This window comes from Vanessa tameamea, chromosome 7, assembly GCF_037043105.1.
Source record: "Vanessa tameamea isolate UH-Manoa-2023 chromosome 7, ilVanTame1 primary haplotype, whole genome shotgun sequence".
In the NCBI taxonomy this organism is placed as follows: Eukaryota; Metazoa; Arthropoda; class Insecta; order Lepidoptera; family Nymphalidae; genus Vanessa; species Vanessa tameamea.
This window is the reverse complement of record NC_087315.1, coordinates 9,864,215-9,885,272: the sequence shown is the minus strand read 5'-3', so window position 1 is coordinate 9,885,272 and position 21,058 is coordinate 9,864,215. Positions and strand designations below refer to the sequence as shown.

General features: G+C 31.2%; 1 protein-coding gene across 2 annotated transcripts; it reads right to left on the bottom strand.

Moving 5' to 3' along the window:
- Positions 1-130: 130 nt before the first annotated feature.
- On the bottom strand, positions 131-18,427 carry LOC113401134 (V-type proton ATPase 116 kDa subunit a 1). 2 transcript variants are annotated; one of them, XM_026640891.2, is made up of 15 exons: positions 18,299-18,427; positions 8,542-8,687; positions 4,762-4,938; positions 4,304-4,464; positions 3,957-4,137; positions 3,562-3,738; positions 3,270-3,482; positions 2,779-2,929; positions 2,318-2,691; positions 2,115-2,224; positions 1,904-2,031; positions 1,437-1,660; positions 968-1,199; positions 436-607; positions 131-351 (listed from the first exon to the last, which is right to left on the bottom strand). In XM_026640891.2, the coding sequence occupies exons 2-15, from the start codon at positions 8,656-8,658 to the stop codon at positions 255-257; spliced, it is 2,514 nt and encodes an 837-aa protein (XP_026496676.1). In that variant the 5' UTR covers positions 8,659-8,687; positions 18,299-18,427; the 3' UTR covers positions 131-254. The 2 variants fall into 2 exon arrangements, with proteins under 2 accessions (XP_026496676.1, XP_026496678.1); XM_026640893.2 differs by lacking the exon at positions 18,299-18,427 and adding an exon at positions 18,014-18,168.
- Positions 18,428-21,058: the final 2,631 nt, after the last annotated feature.

Here is a 21,058-nt window from a genome sequence, read left to right as displayed (position 1 = left end):
TTTTAAATAAATATAATTAAAAATAAAACCTTTTTTATTTTCAATTTCCCATATTAGATTTTAGTTGATAGATGTTGTATGAAATATGAACATAATATCATATTTATACAGTTTTTTAAATAAAAGGCAATTTTAACGGAATAATACTTTATTCAACATCTATTGTGACCTTTGCACCTATTTGCATACAAAATATATGCGAATACTGTAGCAATCTAAACTATATATTTAATTGACAATATTTTATTTTAAATTTAATCATCGTTGTCCTCTTGTTCGAGGATCGTCTTAAAGCAGAATGGTTGGAAAATGTAGCCCAGACCAGAATAGAATTTGCTCATGAACTCCACCCTGAAATTAAAAAAAACAAACAGTTATTACAAAAAATACTATGTAATCATCAGAATACTGTATCAAGTAATAAATTTCACGTACCAGTGCAAACGCAGTGTGTGTAAGAAAGCTGAAAGTCCTTCCATCATAACCAAGATGGCGAGGGTGAAGAGCGACCAGAATATGAACGCTACATACAGCTTGATGGCGCCTATGTAGTTGTGGTCCTGGAGACCGAACTTCAGTACCATGCTCCACAGCACTTCTGATAATTCTGTTGGAAAACGAAGAGTCAGACTCAGTTACATACATTGTAAAAAATACGTTTTCATATATACATTAATATATCATTTTATCGTTTGTGACGGTTAATTGGTACTGTAATTATAATATGAAGAGACTGGACATCAAGTCACGAGTTATTCTAGTTTGTAGTTCCCAGAATAAATTTAATTCAAATTGTACTTTTTCGTAAACTCCTTTTTGAAAAAAATTAATATAAAAAATATTTCCTTATTTTTTATATATATATAGCCAGAAGTGTTTTAATTTATTATTTAGTTTTAATTATGGCGAGTCGATAATTTCACAAAGAAACAGATAAATGGAATTAACATAATACGAGTGTCTTTACCAGCGTGAGCAAGTGACAGAGCCCATAGACGTAGGTATGAGGCTGTGTGAGAGATGGTACTCAGCACGTATTCGATGGTGTGGATGGCTTGATGGATCATAATTTCGCTGAAAGGTTCGTCTTCGTGGTCGTGCCCACCGGACGATTTAGCTTCAGGCTTCGGCTGTGCGCTGATATCGGTTTGTTCCTGCATCTCAATGCCCTGGTTCACGTTTCCGTTCGATTGTTCAGGCTGAAAGATTTGTAATATTTAAATATTTTTTCTGTCACAAATTTATTTTCCTAGTTTTGTTGAATTGTATTTAGCTTAATGTTTTTGTTAAGTAATGCCAACTAAGTTTAATGTTATACGAATGTTGCATTCGCTTTTAAATTATTTGAAATAATCTGTGCATTGTATGTATATTTTCTTATTTCCATTGTTCCAAGTCTGATATTTTATGTTAGTTAAACAAGAAAGTGTTCAAACCTTAGCATGGGTTTTCTTCTTACTAAACAGTATGTACAAGGGTTTGCCAAACAACATGACAGGAATGCAGCAGAGGCCGACTAGTACAAACACACGTTGAATGGTGCCTTGCCCTTCGAACATGAACTCCTTGCAGCCGCCCTCGGGCTCAGTTCTCGAGAACAACATCATATTGATGAAAAGGATAAGGACAGAAGGCGCGCATCCTTGAGAATAGGCTATATCTGTGAACATTTAATGTTACTATTAATCATTAAAATTGTTACAAAATTGCCTCGTTATTTTGGTATTTAACTTAAGCGGCTGGGGATTCAAGGTCGGGCAATAAAATAAACTATGTTTATATACGAATTTGCCATTTCCAAATATCGACTAGAAGTTACATAAACATGTTACGATAAGACAATTTAAGAGGTCGTTAAATTAAAAAAATATATTGTGTAATTAAATCGTTTTTGATATCTCACCCTCTGAAAAAGTGCTGTAAGCGACCCATTTGTAGAACATCATGAATACCATGTACGCGAAGAGGAGACACAAGAATATAACTTGTGGGATAAACTCGAGGAAGATGGAGTAACGACGCTTGAAGAAACTGTTGATAACGAGAAATTTGTACTCATATTTTATGTTCCAATTATACGAGTTGGAAGAAAATAAAATATTTCGACAACTCACTTGTAGTTAACGACACTCATGCATACGCCGAAGATCATGTGAGCTACGCCGAAGATAATTGAAAGTTTCATTTTGTAAGAGTTCAAGAAAATAATTTTGTTTTCGGCGCTCTAAAAGATAAAATATTTAAATTTAATACATTTGTAATATGAATATATAACAAATTTACATTTATGTATTTATTTATATATTCTAAATCTTACCTGCCAAATAGGATCAATACCGATAAAGTATGGTGTGTCAATATATGAATCTTTAGGATCCAGAGACAAAGCGGCATTTGCTTCAAGCGTTTCGTTATCATACGGGACAATCCAAGAGGTACCGAAAATGTTCATCGATTTCGAAAATATATCGTTGTAAACGATACCGGTGTACATTGAAAAGCAGCCCATGAGTAAGATGATGTAGCGACCAGCGAAGAAAATGTTCCAAATTTCGTTATTAGATTTCTTTGCAGCGAGCGAAACTTCCTTAATAACCATCCAAGCTCCAAACATAGCCATGATCAAACCATGGCCCAAATCTCCGAACATCACGGCAAAGAGGAATGGGAAAGTAATTATGGTGTAGAGCGCTGGAAGGACAAAAAATCATTATGTACAATATAAAATTCGTTGAGTCGTCATAAAATGCCAATATCGATATTATGATGTCTTCGTACCTGGATTACATTCCCTGTAAGAAGCAACACCGTAAGCGTCAATAAGGTTCTGGAAACCACGCGTGAATCGGTTGGTGCGGTTAAATGTTGGTGGCTCTTCGTCGCTTTCGATACAGTTCAGGAAAGATGGAATGGAACTGCCACAGGCGTTCTGTAATTTAAAATGTTTTATTAATTAATTGAAATTATACAGAACATACACCAAGTTTTTTATGTTGTTTAAAAAGAATAACATACCATACTAATACCTCATTTTAAGTAATTATTAATACTCCTATTTACCGCCCCAATTAAACTTACAGGTTGTGCTAGGACTGGGGATGACAATAGCACAAGAGATCAGGATCGAACTTGCGCCTCTTTACATCGTTAGGCAGCCCGTAAACCAATGCGCTATTGACGCTTATATATACATATATTAGATATATGTGCAATACCAATTTATCAGACATACTAAAAGCTGCTTATGAATTGGTATGAGATGTTCTTACGGATCCATCAGCTAGAGCTTTCTGCACGTTGGGTAGATCTGCAGTCGGCACCCAACATTCACCAATAAGACACTTTTTGGTGACGTCCATATTGAACAAGTTCAGTGTGTGGTAGATGGCTTTCATCTTGCGCACCATGATCGACCAGCTGCCGAGTTCTTTTGCAACACTGACTAGTACGCGCTGTCTGTGGTCACGAGTTTGGTTCAGCACCTGTCGTTGGGCAATTAATTTGTAAATGTTTGCCTAAACTTTAAACAAAAATAATTCAAGTCGTTTTTAAGTAGCTTACCATATTAAGATCTTCGAGACGAGTTCTAACTCCTTTCACCATATCCAATCGTTCCGCATTGGATGGTGGGCAAGGATATAATGATGCGTGGAAACCAGAGCACACTTTCTTGATGCGGGACTTGAGCTGTTCTCCTTGGAAGAATGCCACGAACACTGTCTTGTAAATTTCATTGCCCTAAAATGTTACAAATAAAGAACTTCAAAAATATGAAGGCCCTATGATGTCTGCTAACTTGAATGTAAGAAAAACAAGTAATGACGAAGGACGAAACAGTTCATGAATCCAAATAGTTGATGGAATTAAAAATACTCATACTACCGATACATTTATAATTCTGGAAATTGATTGTATCGTGATTGTATATTCGATAATTTATTTCGACAACAACCCACCGTGTTGGGATCTTCAAGGGGTTTGTCGAGTTCAGCGCGACGGAGGAAGACATTGCCTCTCGAGATGCGCCACAACATGCGCTCGAAGGCCGGCACGCGCTCGCGCTGCACCACGCCGGCTACGAAGCCGAGGCGGCCGCGCGTGGCCGCCTGCTGACCGGTCTCGTCGGATATCAGTGATCTGTTGAAATAACCACGTTTTTAGGAAATTATTTACTAATTATAAGATTTTATAATTAAACACTAGTAAGACAGTGTAATTAGTTATATAATTTATTATTTTCTATGGTTGGTAAGATATTGAGAAACAACAATAAGTAAATAATATAGTATACATTTTTACTTACTTTGTAAGCGAATCCATTCCGATTTCTTCTTGAGCAGCGAAGAAAGCTTCGGTCTTTTCCAAGACATGTTTAAGCTCGGTCAATTCTAAGTAATTCTGTTTCAAATTGATGGCGTTGTGCGACAATTCAAGAATTTCATTTTCTGTCTTTTCCAAGTGCGCCTATAAAAAAATATCATTAATACTTACACTTATTATATATCTTTACTTTTTTTCTTACATTGCTTTTAAATTAATGTGCATTACAATTAAGAAAAAAAACAAAACATTACTATTTGAAAACGAAAATAAGAGAATATAATTCTCGTTTGCCGTAATTCTTATGTTTTTAGGGGATCACTAATAAATGCTGTTAGTAAAGTATACCCTAGGAAATCAAATTAAAAAAATATATATTATATATTTCATGCCAAACAAACAGCAATTTTATTATTTAAACAAAATTATATATTTTCTCACTTCAAGATCAATGATCTCCCGAGGGTTGGGCGCTCGCGGCATATCCTTGACTGCTGGAACATGCACCTTGTCCTTATGCACCTCCACCTCGATGTAACGCAATTTACGTTCCATCTCATCGCAGCGACGCACCTCGTTGACGAACTTGCGTTGGAACGCATTTACGTCGGGATTTAACTGAAATTAGAACAAATATGTTTAGTGATTATTTCTTATTCTAAGTAAAGAAAGTTTAGCTGAAACAATAGACATTTTATTTGTTAAATTTACATTCGGGATCGGTGCTATACTTTATATATATTATATTTATAATACACTAGAGTTTGATTATGATTTATTTTGATTAGTTATGTACACTTGTCATTAATTTCAATAGCAGTTAGTTTGTAGGTCATTTTTTAGAGTTTCAACATTAATTCCAATTGATTCCAATTGTATAAATGGACAATAGCAAATCAAGCCCAGTTACCTCTTGGTGGTTACGGTAACAAATTTATTTGTTTAATAATTCGTTTGCTATAAATACGACTTTTTTTTCGTCTCGTTCTTATTCGAGTGTCTAAATTATTATTATTATTATGCTAAGTGATATACTTAGTATAATATTTAATTTTGAATGGAATTTATATATATAGGTAACATTTTTATCACTTCTTTAGGTTGAGGGAGTAAGGTCAATACAAAATTTAGTCAATTATTCATAGACGATGAGGTTTAGACATAGAATATAATTTAGACAGAATATATTATATATTTTACTTATTTGATATATTCCTTACAGCAACTACAATAAATTGCGATATTTTCAATTATCCTAAATTTATCTTTTTATTCTAAAAACAAGTAATCTGCATTAGTTAAATACATTTAGTTCGCGCATCGCTTTTACTGCGGAGGAATTTATTTGATCATTTACGTTGCATTTTTGCTCGGTCCAGTGGATCCCGTTTGTCCAGGGTCAACAACTTGGCTGCTTTTGAACCGAACGGTGGGATGTGCTTATAAATATTAGCACAAGGCAAGCCAGACGCAACAGATATAAACCTTCATTGCACGTATAAGTCGAATTAATAGGTTTGACAATTTTGTCACAGATTTTAGTAAATCAATATTGACTTTTTTAAATTTTTAATGTACTCTATAAAGAAAATATTCAAGAAAACAGTATATTCACGATACATGTGACTCTTCATAAGAATAATTCTTGTCATTCGAATAGACAATTTATTGACGGAACTTTCCATTGCAGTCTTAATCGTATTATTTTATTACAAGCTTATAATACAGCTATCATTAATCTCCAGCTCACTGAAGATAAAATATTTTTTTTTTCTTTATACGAAGAGTATTCAAACCTATATCAAAATATTTGTAATAATTTTACTTGTAATAATTCATATAATCAAAAATGTGACGCTGGTTATGTTAAAATGTATAACTAAATCAAACTATAATTTAGTTTGATTTAGATATACATTTAAAAAAGTTTAACAACGTTTAAAAAAGCCACCCTTAAACACCATAGATTTTCCATACATCATTTATTCAAACATTCTCCGTTTCACATGCAGGTACATTGTAGGTACATAATAAATAAAACTATAAAACATTCACTGTCGTTTGCAGGTTTATTATTACCCGTTTTATGTTGAAAGAAAAATATTTTCAATATTTAATCGTGTAACTAAAACATATGTAGGCTATTTTATAAATCAATGTAAACTGCGTTACAAATAACGTGAACTTGATCGATCTGTCACGTAAAATTAAAGGCTAACTAGTTGCAAGTTCGGCTGTCTCCCGAAGGCAGCTGGCAAGGTTAACTTCTATTTGCAATTTCGTGTCTACCAGTTGTTGTTTTGTGACATAAGTGCTTTAGCAAGTAATACACACAAAATAACCTAAGGAAGTTTCTGAAACATTATTTAAAGTAAAATCAATTAATTATACTCAAATCTGAATGGTCATTGGCTGATTATAGCCGATGACACAATCGGCGACCAATGAGATCAATTTTTCAGTTTGAAACCAAAATTATGAATCGGAGTTTGATTAACGTTACGTATAATAATATGCTAGTTTCGTACATTTCTGGAATTGATATAACACCATTCAATTCTCTATGTATACCATCATGTTATTAAATAGCACAATTATACCGATGCATACCAAGTAAGACACTTGACCTATAAATCACAAACTTTAGAAGTAAAATCACTTGGATAGATGATAATAAAACAATCGATTTGCTAAGTAACTTAACGTAAGGATGCGTTTGTTTCAACATGGCTTTGAACTAGAACAAGTGTGCACTCGTACATAAACTCATAAACTATTTACGAGTGTTGTAATTATTTAATTATCATGTTAGCGACGGCGTTTACATTATTTTAAATAACATTTTAATATAAATGTTACTTAACATGTAGAATATTTACAGAATACCTACTTCAGAAAATGTTACGTTTTTAAATCAATATAAAAAACATTGTATATTATATTTATTATAGGATTTTTTTTTTCTTTTAAATTATTAAGATACCTCAATAAATGGTAATATTACAAATAACGTAGTTACCTAAAAGATATACTTTTTTAAAGAAAAAAATATGTAATCATTTTCAATCGTACATTCTGGTTTCTTTTTTTATTACACCCGATGAACGACAGCATTTCAAGTTGCACCTTTTGTGGTCACGAGTTGTCTACGCAAACAAAATAAAACTGGTTGATCACGATTAAATATGGATAAAAACGAATAAATAAAACACTAGCTGTTGCCCGCGGATTTGCTCGCGTGGAAATTGGTTATAAATAATTTAACAAACTAATCTAAAATATAACGTTATTTTAAGACCTCTTTGTAAACCACATTTGTGGTTTAACTTTCGTGGGCTAGATCCAGCAGACTGCTCATAAAGCTCACTATCGAACAAGCTATTTAAAACTTTCCTTGCGAAAAACAGTCTTCTCTTAGGTCTACTCCAGCCATTTTAAAGATTTGACCTTTTGGTTTATTAATTGACATGGCAAAGCAGATTTTTAGCGCGAACTGTAAACTCTTTTGAACTTAAAAAGGTATTCTGAGGGTATCAAAGATATTCGTGGAATTTACACTGTTTCTCATCCATCCATCATCCTGTGATAACTGTAGCCTCTATGACACTACGTTGGAATACCGTTCCTGTTAGTCTGGTGCCGTTGCATAATTTTGGAGGTTTTAAATCCCTCAGTAACATTATTGGTACGCCAATCTTCCAACTTAGAAAATGACGGACTTCAAGACTAACCTATATACGTAATTTCAACCTCTATTTCAACCCTTAGGGGTAGAATATCCAGAAACGCTTAAATACGTATCTACAAATTTTTAATCAGTATCCCAAAAATAAAGTTTCATGTTTCTACCTTAAAAAATGACTGACTTCCATACTAACTTTCAACCATTATTTCACCCCTTTAGGGGTAGAATATTTTGAAACGCTTAAATATTTATGTACTAATTTTTAATCAGTATCTCAAAAATAAAGTTGCACGTTTCTAACTTAAAAAATGACGGACTTCAACCCCTATTTCTGCCCCTTAGGGGTTGAATTTCCAAAATTCCTTTCTTAGTGTGTGTCTACTCAATAAAACGATCCTACTCACCTTTCAAGTCCCTATCTTTAATATTTTACGCTCGGCGATGATGAATCAGTCAGTGTGGACTTGTTATTTTATATATATAGATATAACAAACCTTCATCGCGAAAGTTATAAGACTAATAAAATAAAACTTACATCTCTAAACTGCACGGTACCCGCTTCGCCGAGCTCCGAGACGGACGTGTACGCCGCCTCTGGTTGTATGAAGAGCTGGCAGAGCGCCATCTCCTCGCTCCGGAACATTGCCCCCATCTTGGTGGTCTATACTGCCCCTTGTTCTTCTGAAAAGATAATTAATTCGTTAAGCCTATTACAACTTCAGATTATATAGAGCGAAATACACATCTAACCTTATCTCGCTAATCTTATCTTCAGAATTCCGTACGTCCAGTAAAAAAACAGAACCTTATTAGGATATGTCTCTGTGTATGTGTATTTTAAGAGTTGATACTTATAAAGATTTAGGAGAGCAAATTGAACTTAAGAAATTCTGAATCTCTGTTAGGTTCAATAGTATCAATTTTTTATTATTATATGTCGTATCTGTAGGGTTTTATTGTTTGTATATTTACAGGATAACCTCAATAAAACAAAATGTAATGAAATTCTCTATCGGTTTTCTATCAAAAAATCAACTAATAAATCATACGGCAGCGACGATAATAATTCAAATAAAATACTAATTTAACTAAGTTTTATCAACTAGATTCTATTGAACGAAATGTATTTTGATAATGTCATAATTTAATTGGATCATTAGTAGTCATAAGAACTACACTTGTCACGTAAATCTAAATCAAAAGCACTAAACTTTATCTAAATTTTAAGCCACTAAAACCTTCTCCAGAACGCGTTGCATATTTTGATATAAGTTTGATGCATATTGGATTAGTAGTTTTTTCATTTAGGTAATACAAAAAAATCTTATCTAGTGCAGGGAAAATAAATTTACTATAATAAAATTTTATTATAATAGTATTTCTGTTTTTAAAATACGGAACCGTTATAATTTAACATTAAGAATCGCTACATATGTATGTAAACGTTTGAGTTAATTCGAGAAATACTTATTCGTTCCGGATTTAAACAACAATGCGAAATTCATTGTATGTCGGTATAATTACAGGCACGTGAGATGTATGTTTTATGAATGGCCGCGAGACAAAGCTATTCAATTACCACAGATTATAAAAATAAAGATCAAGTTCGTAACAATTAAATGCAGCTGATATAAAAACTCATTTGTAAGGACGATAAGAAGTTATAGCTTCATAACTGAGTGTACAAATAGGTCTTACAAAATAATTAATCATGCCTCATGTAAGAACATATGTATATAATATAGTATGTACTTATGTTTATTTTTAAATATATACAAATCAAAATTGAATATGTAATATTGGCCAGTACAAAATATTACCCGAATTATGGCAACAATGTCAGTAGGTTTTCCCCGTAAAACGCAAATCCGACTCATTGGGCGAAAACATAAACCAATTTTCCTGTGACCAGTGAAAGAATAAGACGAGGTGTTATGGGATATATAAAAGTTATTTCATTACATTTACATTACTTCCAAGATTATCTTGTTACCTTAAAAGACATAAATTGAAATAATAGTATAAATCATCACATTATTGACCTTGTGTCGATATATATGACATTTAGTAATAATTGTTCCAAGAAAACTTCAATCTAGCTATAACACCGGAATGGGGGCATGATTGTATCAAGTGGATCACCTTTCTACATGACAAGGTTAGAAATGATTGCTTCAGTTATTGTTATCGTTACGATCAATTGTTACTGAGGGCTGACGACTTGCAACGTCACACTAACGAGCTATTTGATCATTTTCATTTTTAAATAGTACGAACCATCATCAGTCCTTAATTATTTAATTGTGTTAAATTAAAGCGTGATGTTTAATCTGTTTTCTCTGGATTCAAATTTAATTTTTTATTTTATTTACGATTCAGCGAATTAATTATGTCATTTATAAATTAATTATTTATTGAATCTAATTTTGAGCCGACTATCTGCATTTTTAGTGTAGGCATATAATTTAAGATTTCCTTAAAGCATTAAAACAAATTAATCATGTTTATGGCGTAATATAGCAATGCACAGTATTACGGTATACTAATTAATGAACATTCAGGTATTTTAATCCTAAGATTTGCGGCTTAAAAATGATTCGTTAGAAAAACTAAATAAACACATAAGCGTAATACGTAACGACGTCTGATATTCAAGTACCTATCGTTTTAGATTATAAGAAACTTTCCAAGAAAAAGTCATTTAAGCACAAAGATCTTTTTAATTATATATTCAAAGGAATACATGAATGGTACAAAACAAACACATATAGTACAAAGTGACTACAATTATGAGTATCGTAATTTCACGCTTAAATGGGTTTTTTAAAATGCATAATTATTTTAAAACAGTAATAAGTAAGTATTGATAAAATACTTTGAAACTTTTGTTACGAATATTTTATCATGAAAGAAGGTACATTTAAATAAGGTATTAGCATATAATTCATTATGTTTGTTAAAATTTCCGGCACGCAAAAAAATGTCCATCGTAATAAAACGCAATAGTGAACAATGTAGTTTTTGCAGATATTACACGATTATGACGCCTAGGTACCCATTGAAGCAGGAATTATATCATGACCAGCGGAAGGCCAATGGTAAAGTTTTTGTGACAGTTTTTTTTTGTAAACAATTGTGGAGACAAATAACATCAAGGTTTATAATGATCTTCTGACTCCAGTCGTACGGAAACGCATCGGAATAATAATAACAGTTTGTTTTTTTTGGCCTTTACTAATTTCTCGATGACTTTTACGATGCTTGCTTGTTTGTTTTGTGTTTATCTTCATGTAAACATACTGGCTTTCCAGGAAATATTCTAATAATATTATCGTGCGTCTGAGTAAAATTGCGCATTATCTGTAGTGAGATTGGATAATTTAACAAAATTGTCTTGTCTTCAGGTGCAATTAGTTGAAGCTATATTCGAAGCACGTATGATGCGTGTAAGAATTTCGAAACATTGTTCGCGGTATCTATATAAAAAGTACCGGATGCGATTTATGCTCTTAAAATAAACATCTCACAGGATAAATTTCCTTGCATCTATTATAACTAACGATTTATACGTCGGTAAATTATTTGCAGACGGAATTTTGAGGAGAAACAATGTAGTCTGGTTTATATATGAATTGTTTTCATAGTCTAAATAATAACGCGAAATTGTGAAATTTTCTTCCTACTCTTAGAAATACAAAAGGAACATTACTGACGTGTAACACTAATTAGAAACGTCTTAAACACAATGTTTAAATGTCATCATGGAACAGGTCTTGGAGGCAAAGGAAGCTCATTTAAATTCCAAATCACGCAATCAAAAAATCATTGTTAACGTTCTTAGTGTTGTTGGAAACAAAAAATGACCTTCAAAATTCTTACAAAAAGAATACAAATACCGTATCTATACTAATATTAAAAATACGAAGGTTACTCTATTTGTATGTCTATATGTTGTTCTTTCACGGACAAACCAAAGAATGAAGCAAGTTTGAACTCCAAGGAAGGACTTGGGCTACTTTTTTGTGCCTAACACCAAAATCAAAATATTTTATTATTTAAATTGGTTCATAAAAGCAGTTTTAAATCGTCAAGTCAGTGTTGAATTGAATTTAAAGCTACCTGATGACCAATCCCCAAAACTCAAGCGAAACCGCGGGCGTAAAACTGGTATTATTTCCATGAAACGGAAAATCTAGAAACTAAGAACAAAATCAATATAATTGATGGAAAAAGATACAGCAGCAATTATATCTGTGTTTTTTTAATTTACACATTGTTGGTTTCAATTATTCTAGACACAGAGTTACGATAATCACTTAGAATCGCATTTCAAGGCAGAAAATAATTATAAGTTATCTATGCCACTAACATATTTTATTCATTAAATACTATGCATGTTAAAATAAAATAGTCTTTATTATGGATCACTTGGTGGTAAGGCTTTGAGCAAGCCCGTATCTTAGGTACATTACATAGGTATTCTACCACCAAACAGCAAAATACTTAGTATATTCGTGGTTTGGTTTGAAGGGTGAGTGAGCCCGTGTAATTACAGACGCAAGGAATATAATATCTTAGTTCCCGAGATTAAATGTAAGGAATTATTAATGTGTCTTGCAGCACCAACCACCCGATGCTGACGTACTATCAGGTGCCCATTAGCTCGACCGCCTAGCTATTAAAAAAATAAATAGACAACTGGACTTTTATTTAAGCATGGACATCTATTGACAAATAACTAGAACTTTTTAAACAAAATAAATAAGTTTCAATAAAAACCCTTTAAAATTTAATGAACAGAGAGCTGAACTTAACTGAAATTAACTTTTTTTTTAAATAAAATGGCATAAATAATAATTTTACTAACGGCGTGCATTAGCATGAGTGCGTGAATCGTATCTACGAGATGTCATAGTGTGTGTTAAACGACGAGTAAAGACAGCAAAAATATACGAATTCAACTTATAATTATTTGTTATATAACTAATGCTGATTTAACCATTAGACACTTTTTTATTATCTAGTTGGCATTAAAAAATAATACAAAACTTTTTATTAACATACTGTAAAATGTCGCCATAATACATTAAAAAAAAAAATGTTTGAGAGTTTCGTCACTGGCCAATCAGAGGTAACGTGAAATGAAAATACATTTATAATATATTAAGGCCTACATCATGCCGTAGTTGTGACATATTATTTTAAAAGTCATACATCCATGAAGGTCGCCATGAACGCGTTTCCGGTATTTCGTTTTCCCTCTTCCGATATTGTGACCTATACATATCTGATGTATTTATCTGTTCATTGGATAAGGACTTTTTCATTTATTTGCAATCGTTCAATTCTCTTGTTTAATAATGATCAGTTAGATATGAAAAAAAGAAATCTATAGAACTAACATTACCATTCAATCAAGAACGAACGGTTTTCATACTTGTAATATACTTGCTCTCGTTTTCTCTGCTTATACAACTCGAGATTAAAATTTGTTATTAATATAAAATACACTTCAGATAAATTATAACAGTGAGCAGGTAATAATAACGATGAACAAAGCTATCGATAAACAAATTGTGTATTCTTGTAAACTCACTAAATATAGTCCGCAGGCCGTCAGGTATTAGAAGATGACGGCATATTAATGGTCCAATGGTAACTCGGCTATTAGTACTGAACTGATTTATCACATTATACGTTTGAAGCTTCAGAATTTCAAAATTAACAGTAGTTTAAATAACTCATTTAGAATAAATATGTTTATTGACTGAATAGGGTAATGCCAATAGTTTGTTTATAGTTATTCTATTTTTTTTTAAACAACTCGATGGTATTTAATATATGGCTGCAGGTACTTAGCCCCTGGGCTTGATTTGGGTTAAAAAAATTAACGATATTATTATTTTTTTAATGTTGAATTTTTCAAATGTTAAAGTAAAATGTTGAAAATTCTTCAAAAGCCATTCATGAAGATTTATATTAATAGTACTATAAATAAATATAAAAAAAATTGTTTAATTAAATACCAGCATTATTTCGTTCAAATTTAGGACGTATAGCGATTTATAATAGAATTGTAGTTATACATATATTAGTGTGTGAGTGACTTGTGAGTATAATAGTGACGAATAAGCTGACACTAATTTACACACAGTCCATTAGAAACAAACTGATACAAATATAATCTAATAGCTATGATTGTTAAAATTATGAAATTTATTTATAATAAATAATATCATACATATTTTGTACTGATTTTAAAATATTGCTACTAACTTTTTAATTTAGACTCTTTCGTTTATTTTATATACAATTATTTAAAAAAAATATTAAAGTAATATTCACTGCATTTGTCGAAGTTATTCGAGATCAGCTCAAAGGCTCAGTTCTCGGAATGTGTACCTACACATTCCGAGACAGAGAGACAGAGACTTTATTTTAAGAGTCATAGTCTATTAATTTTATTTAATTACGTGTTGGCACTTTCACACTATCCTATATCTCCTGCGTGTTATAACTTATACAGACTATGTATATATTTCTATGTATGCTCTTATGTACACAAAATACACCGAATACAAAACATATTATATTTGTAACATACATGTAATGTGGATACAGCTTTGCACTGATATAGAACATACAGCGACTTTGTAAACATAGTAAAATTACTAATAGTTAAAATAACATAATTTGAGTTGCAAGCAGTATGAAATGTCATAACTCAAATTATATAAAATGACTTGCTGACTATAGAAATATAATATAATTTATACATTAGACATCTGCGAAAGACTTTAATAAAAGTTATCGAATGTAAATTCTACTCTATGAAATAGTTCGTGTAAAGAATGTCTAATTATTATCAATCCGAGCCTTAGCTAAATATTTGTTTTGAACATTAGTCACAGCTGTTCGCCGCCATGCCTTTAATCGACCGATAATTACATTCGCGACGTCAATAGAAATAGGTAACTTTGAAATAGGCACTATGCACTTTAAAATCATTTAATTACACATAATCACATAATCATTTAGACAAAAACATTGCAGCGTTCTCTTTTAGTGCAAAATATAAGGCAAAAACGCAGAATGTAAGTTCAATATAAGTTCAAAATATATTAATTTATAAAATTAATTAAAAGTGGATAGGTACAGTGAAAGTAAAATTGTATGTATTTTAGGTTTTTATTTAAATAAAAAAAATTATGAAACGTCTCATTGCATAAATTGTTTGTTTGTATCATACGTTCTAAGAAAGATAAAAAATGTAAATGTAGCCGTAATATAAGTTGGATCAAATATCTAAGCACCTCGCAACTGTCAGTCGTACGATATAATAATAGATCATACTTGTGTTTAATATTTTTTATTAAAAATACTAAAGATGACAAAACCGGTCTTTGTAAACCTTAGATCATATGAAAAGGAAAAGCCGGTCGGACTGCGTCGGATTCGCGTGATCACTAAATAATATGAAACACGGTCCCTCCGCCGCGTCTGTCTAAATGCGATTTTTTTTTCTTGTCTCTCTGCTTGTCAACCGATTTTCTTTCTTATAGGAGGTCACTAGACAAGGCATGGAAATTCTTAAATATTTTCCTCAAAATTTAAATGATTCATAAGGTTGAATTTCGACCTGAGCGAACATTAGTTACAGATAAAACTTGCACCGACGTTTGACATAACATAACTTTGTATATCTCTAAAGGTATTTATGAAACAGAATAATATATGCCAATGTTTGAATGAAATGAATTGTGGATATAATACAATTTAGCGTGATGCGATTACGTAATGACTTGTTGGTAGTTATATAAAGATCGCCTATGTACCAAAAATATTAGGTCATCATCAATTGAGTACATCAGTTTTTTATAATTTAAAGATAATTTAAAAAAGCAACGGAAATCCCGTAACTGTAAAATATTTCAATATTTTATCTGTATCAAATAATTATGTGACATTTACTAATCGTTTTTGGATTTCTATTGCAATAAAATGAATGAAAATAAGCCGATTGACATTTTTTCATAGCTATTTCACAATACGTAGGAACTATGAAGTATACCTAAGATATATGTTATGGCCCTTGTCATATGAAATCTAATATGTCCTTTTCTCGGCTCAGTATTCGACCACCTAACCGGTGAATCTATCAAGGCCATTAGGGTCACACCAGTAGTGTTCACAATTCGGATAAAATAGATATTCAAATGTAGGTACTTTTCAAGCATTTCAACTACTGCAATTCGTACTAGCAGTGGGCCCTTGATCATGGCTTTACTATAAAAGAACTATCTTTCTATTACGGCATGGCAATACGAACTATTTGAGTTATTATACCGCTAGCGTAGGTATTTTTTACTACCAGTGTTCATTTTTATCTATTTTAAAAAAGCCCTTATGTAACTTAATCACAGTTTATCGATAAGAATGTCTTAAACAAACTTCGTTATTACGGTAAACGTGCTGCTCCTCTGCCGATAAAACTTATCTATCTTCAATGAGATATTTTAAAGTAATGTCAGATAACATGACATGAAGATGAATTACCTTTTTTATTTAAGATAAATTTGATGATATCAACTGTGTTGCTATCTTACAAATTCAAACATAGAAATAGAAACCTGTATGTCTATTAATAAGTTTATTTTTATTAATACTTTTGTCATAACTGTGACTATGAGTCTACATATTCATTTACTTAAAACTTTTCCCACTGATATTAAATAATTTAAAGGGTTCATCAAAAAGATGTACAAGTTGCCTTGTCTTTATGCGATTACGCGACATCAGTTAAACAAAATGGCTCGTTTTTTACAATAGGTACTAAAATATACCAAACTAATTTGCAACATTTAAAATTGTATAATTACTGTCTTTGACATATAACTAATTTTTTTTTTCGAGGCAATTATATATTTTCGTCATAGTTAGTACGCGTCGTGATGAAATAATTTGTTTCGATCACGATTTTAGTATGTTATACCTATGTGGTGAGCACTTAACATGAACATACAAATATATGAGAATGATATTATGGTAATTTTAGTTTTAATTCCAGCTTTTTTACATTTTAGTACAATGCCAAACTTTAATAATACGTAAATGCGTTATATATTAGGCTAGTAAATTTCTAGTGGTTACATAACTTTTAATTTTGTTTCACTCCTCTTGCTTTTATAGTTTTATGCGACAGGTCCCAGTTTTTCCATGCAACAAAATTAGTTACATATCTGAACTCCGTATTTTTTCATAGGCGAATTTAAGTCATTGGATTAGTAGGTATATTTCTAGTTAACTAGTTGTACAGAACGACAGGGACCGACGGCCATATAGGGCCTAATAGGGTGATCATCAAGAACAATAGACAGACCAAAATTAATACACGTAATGCCAACATAAATATTTGATACGAGAATTGAAGCCGTTACAACCTGCATAAAAGACAGGTCACCCTGCAACTGCGCCAGAAGGGCAACTCGTTTAGATTATCACTGTGAAACTATTCAATTTGCAAATATTTAAATAAATTATATTAAATAAAAGAAACTGTAATATTTTATTTAAAATTCAAAACCATCGCTCCGAATGATAATGAGAAGAATAGATATTTTTAAACATGAAACGACAATAATGTCGTAATGCTAATATTATTCATTAGCTTTATAATTTACTAATACTGCAAGTGCAGCGTTGTTTAAATAAGAAAATAACACAATTTACAACCTACCTATTTATACAATAAAATTTCTATAAGTATTAGAAGATATACGGGCAATATATTCGTACAATTTCAAAAATAAAAAATACATTGTAAATTCCTGATAGAAAGCATAAAGTCGACTGATAGGAAACAAGAATTCACGTATCATTAGCTCGTATTGTTAATTACAATGAAATTGATTTTATATTATATTAGCAACAATTCAAGCCTTAGCCAATAATTTGTTATTAGGATATTGTAATCGTTATTAGTATAAAAAATATATTTATTAACGCACCAGTTATCGTGTTTTGAGCGCCAGAATAAGACCACAGCACACGTTTAACGCGACGGTCGCGCGAGAACAAACTGAATAAAATTGTCGCTGATGTTGGTGCCCCCGAGCATGTGACCGAGTCAGTAACTTCATGATGTGATCATTACATTAATTTTCTCATTGACGGTACAATTCACTAGGTTTTCTATTGATTTAAATAATTGCTTTGACTTGATTTATCACGCCAAATTTATTAAAAAACCAGGTTTTAATGTAAATTTATTTAATTTCTATAATAATACTTACATTTCAAACAGAAGAAAAATGTTTGGCAGGTGATCCACATGAATAATCGTGTTTTACCTATTCGCGAGTAGACATCAGCTGATAAGGAAGAAGATAGAAGAGATATATCTCGTGATCGAGCTGTTAGGTTGGTAGCACTGCGTAACTCCTGCGCAGCCTCCGTGACCTCGAGGACCGATTGTGTAAACAACAGCGTACATTGCTGCGTCGATATTACCATGCATTCTATGCGTTTACCTGCTTATAAAATAGCTTTAGGTTATGTGCCACTTTACTTTCGTAATTTATATCACTTCAACAGTTACTAATGTTTTTTTATTATATTAACTAAAAAAGGAACCTTCCTCCGAGTTTTTCCTCCGGTTTTATGCTTTTAGAATATTCAGCGATGCATTCCAATTTTGAAAATCATTTAGTATAAAATAAGAGCGTTTATTGATAGTTTCCATATTATAAGATGCTACTGAATTTTCAAATACTTAAATAGTTTGCTTATACAATTCATTTGGTGCTCGACGGCAACAAAAATCATAGTTTGTTAGATTTTTATCATTATATCGCTATTGTTGATATTGTATTGTTTTTTATTGAAGAATTTAATGCTTCAAAAGTGACGTAATATATTTTTTACTATGGAAATAGGTGAAAAATTGTTGATTATTTAATTCTGTTTTTATTTTTAAGTAACAAATGATAGAAGTATTAAATTTTATGTTCTCCTATAAATTGCACGATTTTATGACCTTTTAGAATATTTGTATGTATATAGATTCATATATCCAGCAACCTGAATCATCGATGGACTCGAATAAGGATTTGCCCAACAGTGGAAGCTTCACAGGCTATTAATTATCTAAAATTGTTGTTCAGTTAACTTTATCATTAAATATATATATATCGCTTTTTTAAAGAATATTACATGGACATAGTTATTATTAGTTACTATTGCAACGGACCAAAATATAACCGTCGCTAGACGTTATGTATATTATTGTGCTATTGAGACTTCAAATTTATTTATTTCTACTTTGTTCCGACTAGCTATATTATTGGCCTATTGACATCTAATCCAATCTTAATTTCGGAAAAAAACGAGTGAAAGGCATTAGTCAAAAAATTAAATTCAAGTGGCACGGCAAAACTGTTCTCACAAACATAGACCGTTGCAGCCAATTGAATTAATATTATTTTTTCATATAGAATAAATAAAACAATTTGCTTTTAATGACAGTTTATTTAAATTGCAGTACAAAATAGATGATATTTAATGAAAATTATAGCACCTACCATCTTATTGTTTTCGAATATTTGTGGAATATTGTTTGAATTTTTTTACTTTAAAAGGTTTTTTTATATTTAGGCGGATGAGCAAATGGGCCACTTGATGCTAAGTGGTCGCCACCGCCCATAGACAATAGTGCTGTAAGAGATATAAACCATTCCTTACATCTCCAATACGCCAACAACCTTGGGAGCTAAGATGTTATGTCCCTTGTGCCCGTAATTACACTGACTCACTCACCCTTCAAACCGGAACACAACAAACTGATTATTGCTGTTTGGCGGTAGAATAAATGATTATTGGGTAGTACCTACCCAGACGAGTTTGCACTAAGCCCTACCACCAAATAAAATAGAGATAGATGATTAATCAACTATAGGAAGTGTTTCAAGATTTCAATTTTTTGCAAGAAATTATTGACTTTAAATCTGTTGTATTATAATTTAAAATTAAACCGTCATGTTTGTTAAAATCGTAACAAATTTATGTTCCGAATGATGAACACGCATGACTTTTTCATCGATATCCATTATAAACTTCTATATTTAAGCTAATAAATAACACATTAGACATTTATTTCTGGTAATTAACTAATAAAACATACTGTAACCAGTTAGTGTTTAAAATTGCAACGATGAGATAACGAGCGTTTAAATACAATTTAAACAATAATAAAAACAACAGTTTATTTATTTTTACGGAAGTTTATTAATAATGTCAACAGTTCTATCATTTTATTATGAAAATTTCAACATTAAGAATAATAAATAAACCAAAAGGTTACTAAAACAATGGATGCAATTAAACCTAATAGTAAGTAGGTACTGCCATAACATTTTATTAGTTACATAATATTACAATATTAAAAAATATTTATATTCGCCTATGAACACAAGGTTTTAATGTTATATGGCTCAGAGGTCATTACTCAAGGCCTGTAGAATATATATTCTTCTAAAACTTTACTGTATTTGTTGCAATTATTGTGTTATACAATGCTGATACAAAAATTATTAGTTTTTTTTTCTTATTTAAGATAATTTAATTCTTTCATCGGCATTTTGTTTAATTATATAATAATATTTATATTGTATGTTAGAAATTGTAATTGTTAATTGCTTTCAGGCAAATGGACTTTTTTCCCGAAGTACAAAATTTTAAGCCTTATTTTAAAAAAAATATGACAACTATATGATTATGTTATCTGGGATTTCTGTTTTGATGATACATATCTATTTAATTTGGGGGTTAAAACAAAAGTTCAAGTTCGAGACCTCCACAATATGAGTTTTTAATTTACGTAGATAAAAAATAAGACTCATTTTTCTTCGTTTGTTTCAATAATTATTAATTCCTTTAATCTGACATTACTTTTAAGTCTTCAAATTTAATTTTAATGATTTTTTTAAGTTATGAAGACTTAGACAAATAAAACAAAAAAAAAATCACCTAATAAAATTGTAACCAGTTATGTTAAT

Excerpts from the sequence above, each read along its gene's own strand:
- LOC113401134 (XM_026640891.2), bottom strand. The coding sequence starts at position 8,658 with ATGGGGGCAATGTTCCGGAGCGAGGAGATGGCGCTCTGCCAGCTCTTC. Across the intron at positions 4,138-4,303 it reads GGAATGGATTCGCTTACAAA|ATCACTGATATCCGACGAGA; the intron begins GTAAGTAAAAAT and ends TTATTTCAACAG. Across the intron at positions 3,739-3,956 it reads CCCTTGAAGATCCCAACACG|GGCAATGAAATTTACAAGAC; the intron begins GTGGGTTGTTGT and ends GTAACATTTTAG.